Below are 8,112 nucleotides of genomic sequence, written 5' to 3' on the forward strand. Positions count from 1 at the left end.
AAACTCGTCCTGTCATAACAAACCATACATCAATGGAAAGCTTATTTAATCAGCTTTCAGATTATGTATAAATCTCAATTTCCAAAAATTGACCCTTATGACTGGTAGGCCTATGAACTCTAGGTCTCTTTATTTTCAGAAGCTGGACAAAAAGTGGCCATTCAGCAGATAAAACCTTAATAGGTATTGGAGATAATGTATAGCGAGTTGGTGCGACATTTTTAGCCATGCAATGTTCAAACTTGTGACTTTTCCAAATCATGTTTCCTGGTTTTCTTCTCATCATCTCTTGATCCCTCATAAAAGAAAAAAGTTATACTGATACTATACCAGCATAAAAAGTGCTAAACAATGCTGATTCTGAAAAAAAAGAGAAAGAATTTGCTTTTCTACCTATTCATTTATTTCTCAAAAGGTCATTTCAAATAAATAAATAAACATTTTAATTGTGAGTAAAAAACAAACAGACTAACAAACCAAAATGACATGGAAAATGAAACTCATTTCTCATAATTTCATTATAGAAAGTACTCAAATTAAAAGAGAAGTTGGAATTTTTAGATGAATGGTTTAATTGTGAGGCTTTTTAGATGAACTGTTAAACCCTATACATGAGGCATGATGAGGGAGATGCTGTTCTTACAGAGTGTAATAATTTAGGTACTATTACAAATGCAATTTACATAACTATATCTCGTTGTATTGGATATTAGGAAGTAGCTCTAGGGCATGTTAATAAGATGCATTGACATGAAGATGGGAAGTGAAACTTGTGACGTGCTGACATTGTCTGAGGCGCTTGACCTAAATGAGAAGTTAAGTTGCCCTGTTCCACCACGTATTTCACCTACGTTAGTCAGACTCTGGGTCTAAAGCGACCTGCAAGCTATGAAGACACGACTGTGTGACAATATGTTGTTGGTTCTGATTCTGATTATGGTTCAGATGAATTGGGTTCACTCTCAGGATCCCCAGTGGCTGGTTCACACAGTCTGCGACTCTGGACGAATTACGGTGACCTACAGGAGCTGCGGTGAGATCAGTGTGACATACACTACTGTTCAACAGTTTGGGGTCAGTAAGATATATGTTTTAAAGAAATTAATACTTTTATTGACTGTGAATATATAAAATCAATTAAAAGTGACAGTAAAGACATTTATACGTTACAAAAGATTTCTCTTTCAAATAAATGCTGTTCCTTTGAACTTTATATTCAGCAAAGAATCCTGAAAATTTGAATGTATCAGTTTCCACAAAAATAGAACTGTTTTCAACATTGATAATAATCAGAAATGTTTGTTGAGCAGCAAATCAGCATATTAGAATGATTTCTGAAGATCATGTGACACTGAAGACTGGAGTAATGATGCTGAAAATTCTGTTTTGATCACAGGAATAAATTATATTTTACAATATATGCACATAGAAAACAGTTATTTGAAATTGTAATAATACTTCACTGTTATTGTTGTATTTTTGATGGAATAAAAGCAGCCTTGGGGAACAGAAGAGACTTCCTTTTTTCTTACTGACCCCAAGCTTTTGAACAGTGGTGTGTGTTTTCCGCTTTTGTGTTGTTTTATCTTTCTTTTATTTTCATTTTAAAATGTACAGTGAATTGCTTTCATTTTTCCATTTCATTGTCTCAGACCCTTTGCAGGATGTAGGTTTCACTCTCCTGCCTTGCCCTGAGAGATTAACCGATCTTATAAAAATCAGATTGGCCTTGATTCTGAGTGAGTTTTCATCTTTGCACATAACAATATGTGACCCTGGAGCACAAAACCAGTCATAAGGGTCAATTTTTCGAAATTGAGATTTATACATCATCTGAAAGCTGAATAAATACGCTTTCCAATGATTTATGGTTTATTAGGATTGGACAGTATTTGGTCGAGATACAACTATTTTAAAATCTGGAATCTGAGGGTGCAAAAAAAATCTAAATACTGAGGAAAATCGCCTTTAAAGTTGTCCAAATGAAGTTCTTAGCAATGCATATTTGATTTTTTTCAATATTTAGATTTTTTTGCACCCTTCCAGATTTTCAAATAGTTGCATCTCATCCAAATATTGTCCTATCCTAACAAACCATACATCAATGGAAAGCTTATTTATTCGAGAAACAGCGACTTAAGACTGCTTTTGTGCTCCAGGGTCACATATCACGTTTCAGATCAGTGACATGAAGCCATCAGGCAGTAACTGTGTGTTTTCCACAGGGCAGTCCATCGATGAGCTTTATTCATCATCTGAGCTGTGGCTAAATGGTCACACAATCTTGAAACGGGACGAGCCCCTCTGTCTTCCTCATTTCCCACGTTTTAAGTTTTGTGGAAGCAGGAGAGGAGGTGAGTGAGCATAGAAAGATATTGGTTACCCTTGACAGTTTTATAATAAATAGATTGCAATATGCCATTATTGGGAATAATGTGTTCAATTTTGATTTCTCCAGAAATCATCACCGTTGAGTCATCATTTAAGTCAAAAATAGATCTTCCTCTAAAGGTTTGATTTGTGTATTCCGTTTAAACAGCTTTGAAAATGAACATGGCCTTTATTTACAATATGTCTTGCGTGTGTTTTTCCACAGGCTGATTTTGATCTTAAACTACGTGCAATAAATCAAGACGGCTTCCTGATTGCCTGTGTGAATGCAACTCTCAGCTTTCATTGATCCTTTAAGAGCAGAGGACCTGTAACATGTCTTACATTGTGATAATTACATATTGTTGAACTCAGATGTTATTCTTATATTACTGCATTTCAGCAAAGGAATGTTTAAGTTGTTTTTGTTGTTCCTCTATGAGAGACTAATTGGTGTTTGTACAGTTATGGGAACTGTACTGAGTAAATGTCAGCGCGTGTTCAGGATTTTTGATGCTGTCGGATGATTTTATAATTTTATTGTTTTGCCCTGGTCCCAGATCTTTACTCTTTTAAAACTATAAAAATCCATTAAAAATAAAATACAAACAGAAAGAAAAAAAAGAGAGATTATTACCAAAAAAAAAAGGAGTGAAAAAAATACTCATTTCAATATTTATTTTGTGAAAATTATTTTAGTTATTGAAATTTTTTTTTATTTTTCTCCTTGAAACTACGGAGGACATTTTCGGTGAAAAGCATGATTGAAATACAGTATGAGACAGTATCTGTGAATAAAATAAAGAAACATCAAGGTAAATATCACATACCATATCTTTATTATGTTTCATTTCCAAACAAGCTGGAATTTCCTCGAAAATATTATTTAATTCTATCTTTTAGGAGACCTAAAATACCCAGCTATGAAATTAGCCAAAGCAAGACAAAAACAAATTCACAAATGTTAAAGATTTCCATCAAAGAAACACAACAACAGACAGTAGGAATTATAGTGGAAATGACACTGCGATGGAAATTTTCATTTCTAGAAAACCTGAAATTTACAATGAATAAAAACTGGAATGCTTTATAATAAAAAAAATTATAAATTTTTAATAAAACCTTAAAGGGGTCATATGATGCGATTTAAATTTTTCCTTTCCCCATTCATAATGACAGCACATACATTCATCACATACCTTCCATTCATTTGGAGTGATGAGACCTGATCATCTAGAAAGATACAGTCCTAATGTGCACATGAAATATTAAACAGGCAGGTCTGGTTGAAGTGTACATATGCCAGTGTCTTCTCTCTTCCTCAGAGATGAGATCTGCCTCCTTCCCTATTTCAAATACATTTACTTACTCATTTCGTTTCATACAGACCAGAACTTCCATCGCGAAAGCCATTGCATAATCATTCTGAGCTATATACATCACATATACTTATACTTCAGTAAACCGTTCACTTTCTGAGAAAATGAAAATGTAAGCATAGCCCAGTTTGGGAAATTCATTTAGTTCATTGTGCTTGAAAGACGAGCTGTTTCATCATCTGTTTTGATTCGTAATACAAAGTGAGGCTTTTATTTGTACGTGGTCAAAGCTAGTATAAGCAGACAACTTTAGAAAGTTCAAAACTAAGTTTAGAGCCGTTTAAAGACACTAGACATCTAACAAATGTTCTTCCAGTAACATTAACAGAAAATTGTTAGCACAAAAAATGTATATATTTGATGTTCATCTAATGTTCTTATTCAAAAGTAACTCTCATAATGTTTTCAAAATTATAAAATGGAATGTTTCATTAACATTCATATAACCAAGAAAAAAAAATTATGTTTTGAACGTTTAGGGAATATTTCAGAAAAAAACATTTTCATAACTTAACGGGAATGTTAGTAAAATATTCTTATACTATATTTTTTAGCTAGGTAAGCATGCGAACAACTGGTAAGATTATGTTTAATACGTATGTTTTTTAGCAATGCAATACAATAGTTTGCTTTATTAACAAGATCAACAACTTAATTTATAAAGCTTCAAACAGTCTTAGCAAAGGTTATTTGTATCTATATTACATTGAGGAGGAACCACAGATGTTTCAATGGCTGATAAATGCACAAACGTGAATATATTTAGTCAGTACATCATTAATGTTGTTTATTAATAAACAGATAGCTCAATTAATTCCTCAGGCCCACAGTAACCAAATACAGCAACAAAAAGGGACCAGCAGGACAAACGACTGTTAGCCAAGAATCATCCATCACCATAGCAAACCTGTTTTTTCACTTCTTCTCCAACCACCCTTATCTTTGAAGAAGCTAAAGAGTCTACTAGAACCGACAAATGCGACCTATGCAATGTGCTTATTTAAAAACGGCCTTTTTACAATACAGGTATTCTGGTTTTCCCACATTTGGACAGTTATTGCTCTAAATCCGTGTGCAAAATTCTCTTTAATCAAGCATGTTTTGTAATTCGCTAGCATGAGAAGTGCAGTATGTTGTTTGATGCAGCTTCGTCCTGCCATCCAGCATTTGTCCAGGAGTTTCCCCAATGGTCTGATTAAGATGTTTGCATTTATAAATTGAGGAAATAGCACCACTTTGATTCACTGACAGCTAATATAACAGATTATGCAGTGTGTTGTGACGGAGCAGCCTGCAGTGCAGTGTGGGATGGCTCAGACCGCGCCGCTGCGGAGGTATTCTTTCAGGCTCGTTCACAGAGGATAAAGGAAACCTTTTGTTGCTGTGAAGGGTTGTTCCCTAGCAACAGGGTTGCATTTGGAAGCCTAGGTAACGGTCAATAAATAACATCACTCTCAAGTTTCGGCTAGTTTGGAGATGGAGGTCTCGCTGCATCTTGTCTTACTTTGTGTACTGCGCACTAGATTTGTAGGCCTTTCAGAACGTGCTTTAGGTGTAGTTTGCATGATAATGAAAGAAACAAACCATTGCTTTAATTTGCTAATTAACATATTTGACTCATAAACTGAAGTTATTTCACTTTTGGTGGTGTTCTGCAAAGATGCATGACTTGAACATTCAACAACCATGCAGACTTTGGGAGGAAATGATAAACCGCCTGAACAAGTTATTCATTGACGCATATAGTGACTACAAGACCGATACATTCAAAACTAGAGGGACAAAAGCCAAAAAGTGTTTTTTGTTTAATATGAGCAGTAAACACAGCTGGAGTTTTGTGTAGCAATTGATCAGAATTGAAGAATGATAAAGTTCTCAGTAGTGGATCAATTATAATATCCAGTATCACAATGGAGAGATGCTCGCTGCGTGTCGCGGGGGCAGGTTTGGCCGGTCTAATCAGCCTGAGCTGGACAGGGAGGGTCTAATATCCTGCTATCAGCACCACGAGGAATTCGCAGCTTTAACAGACACAACCTTTGTAGAACTTTCCAGCAGGTGTCACTATTATTTGCGTATGTATATTACAAATGATAGATGTTGTTATTATGTTCTGGGGTATTTGAAGAAATAGGTGTGTATATTTACCATCTTATTCTAAATGCAGGCACATTTATGTTATATTTCATATATGTTATAATCCTACTAGGTTACAGATATGTCTTATTGTCGTTCCTAGTCACCAGATTGTGTATCTGTATATGTGTAGTTAGTCAGTGCGCAAGCGCCGCCTTTTTTCATTTTCATTCTGTTGTTGATCAGGACTGGTACGCTTGCCGGTTTATAACCTAGCATCCTAACTGATTAGTTAACTGACGAGCTAAAACGTCACATATAACTAGCTGATAGGCTAGCGTAGCAGTAGCATTCAGGCTACCTTGCTTGTGAATGATTATTGTGTATGTGTACGCAATAAAAAGCTCAAAAGTGGCTTGAGTTGTATCCGCCGTGCTTGTCCTGAAACCCTTCCAGTGGGGAGTTTATTGACCTATAGCAGGTAACTTAGTAAAAAACTGGACAGTTATAAACCGCCGTCGGAGCCGTGCTCGAGAATTCACGGACACCGAGCGGAAGAGAAGCCATCGTTGATGACCGAGGTCAGGATCGGCGACCCGTATTCTGAGAAGGAAGCGGCCGTTAACAACACCACTGCAACGGAGGAGCCGAAGCCAAGAGCTAACGGGGCCGTTAAAGGGCTAAATAACTTCTACAACCTGATTTTAGTGATTCTGATCACCGGGAAGAGGAAAAATTGTCGGAAGATCAAAGCGAGATTGTGCAAACAGGTGATGAGTGAACTTCCCCTTGAACGGACTAAACCAGCCACACCATTCGAGTTTACGACGTTAGACCTTTTCGGTCCCTATGTTGTTAAAGATACTGTAAGACGAAGAACGAAGATGAAAATCTGGGGTGTGGTGTTCAGCTGTATGGCTTCAAGAGCAGTACATGCTGACATTGTGGAAGATCTGTCGACGGAAGGATTCCTGAAAGCATACCAGCGCTTCACAGCTCTCAGGGGTCACCCAAGAAAGCTCTGGTCGGACCAAGGGACCAACTTTGTGGGCGCCAGACCAGTATTACAGGAGCTTTATGAGTTCCTAAGTAACATCGACAAGGATCAGGTCCAGAAGAAAGCGGTAGTTAGAGGAACCGACTGGACGTGGGTGTTTCACCCGGCGGACTCTCCCCATCGGAATGGAGCAGCTGAGGCAGCAGTTCGTGTACTCAAGAGAGCGTTAAGTAGTGTTGGCAAGGAATGTAATCTGACAGCGCTGGAATTCCAGACTCTTCTGTACCTGGCTGCTAATCTGTCAAATGAGAGACCTATCGGTGCCAGAGCTCAGGTACAAGATGAGACCGTGGAAGTAATCACTCCCAACTCACTTCTGCTCGGTCGCGCAGGACCCAATGGGGGCTCCCGAGGGTTTGAGTATCCAACTTACCCCGTCGTGCGTCTGAGAACAATCCAGATTGAGGTTGATAAGTTCTGGAAGCGGTGGAGCCAGTTGGCAGGTCCAAACCTCTACATCCGCCAGAAGTGGCACGTGCCTGCTAGAAATGTTGCAGTGGGTGATCTGGTATGGTTAGCTGATCAGAACGCACTGAGGGGCCAGTTTAGGCTGGGTCGAGTCGTGGAGGTGTGTCCTGATGCGAGGGGTGTAGTACGAGATGTGAGAGTGACAACATGTCGAAGTTGTCCAGTTTCCGACGGACAGTCAAAGAGAAACCGAGGTGAGGAGAACTATTCCTCCACCATCCTCTACAGGGATGTTAGGAGGTTGGTGGTTCTGCTTCCAGTGGAGGAGCAATAAAGGATCCCCACCATGGTGTGTTTCGGTGAATAAAGGATCCCCACCATGGTCTGTTTCGGTGAAGGATCAAGACTTTCCCCGCTACCATCCTCCTCGAGGCTGGTAGTGTGTTTCGGTAAAGGAGATCGTAATGTCATCAAGGATAATGTGTGTTGTTTTGGACATTAAAACTTCCTTGAAGATATAGTTATTCACGTTGTAACATAATACGTTCATATCCAAGTATGCGATGTTATTTGCATGGTCATGAAGAGGATTTCATATCTAGAAGTGAATTGTTTGGTTATGGTGGCCTACTTGGATTTTTAGAATCAGTAGGCCAAGTGGGAGGTGTAGAACTTTCCAGCAGGTGTCACTATTATTTGCGTATGTATATTACAAATGATAGATGTTGTTATTATGTTCTGGGGTATTTGAAGAAATAGGTGTGTATATTTACCATCTTATTCTAAATGCAGGCACATTTATGTTATATTTCATATATGTTA

At 37.9% G+C, this 8,112-nt stretch overlaps 1 protein-coding gene across 1 annotated transcript; it reads left to right on the forward strand.

Moving 5' to 3' along the window:
* Positions 1-863: 863 nt before the first annotated feature.
* LOC107653794 (lymphocyte antigen 86-like) lies at positions 864-2,924 on the forward strand. The gene is made up of 5 exons (XM_016440617.1): positions 864-1,033; positions 1,653-1,739; positions 2,226-2,354; positions 2,459-2,511; positions 2,597-2,924. Exons 1-5 carry the CDS (start codon positions 889-891, stop codon positions 2,678-2,680), a joined length of 498 nt encoding a protein of 165 aa, XP_016296103.1. The 5' UTR covers positions 864-888; the 3' UTR covers positions 2,681-2,924.
* Positions 2,925-8,112: the final 5,188 nt, after the last annotated feature.

Source organism: Sinocyclocheilus anshuiensis, unplaced genomic scaffold (genome assembly GCF_001515605.1).
Source record: "Sinocyclocheilus anshuiensis isolate Anshui unplaced genomic scaffold, SAMN03320099.WGS_v1.1 scaffold79, whole genome shotgun sequence".
Lineage (NCBI taxonomy): Eukaryota > Metazoa > Chordata > Actinopteri > Cypriniformes > Cyprinidae > Sinocyclocheilus > Sinocyclocheilus anshuiensis.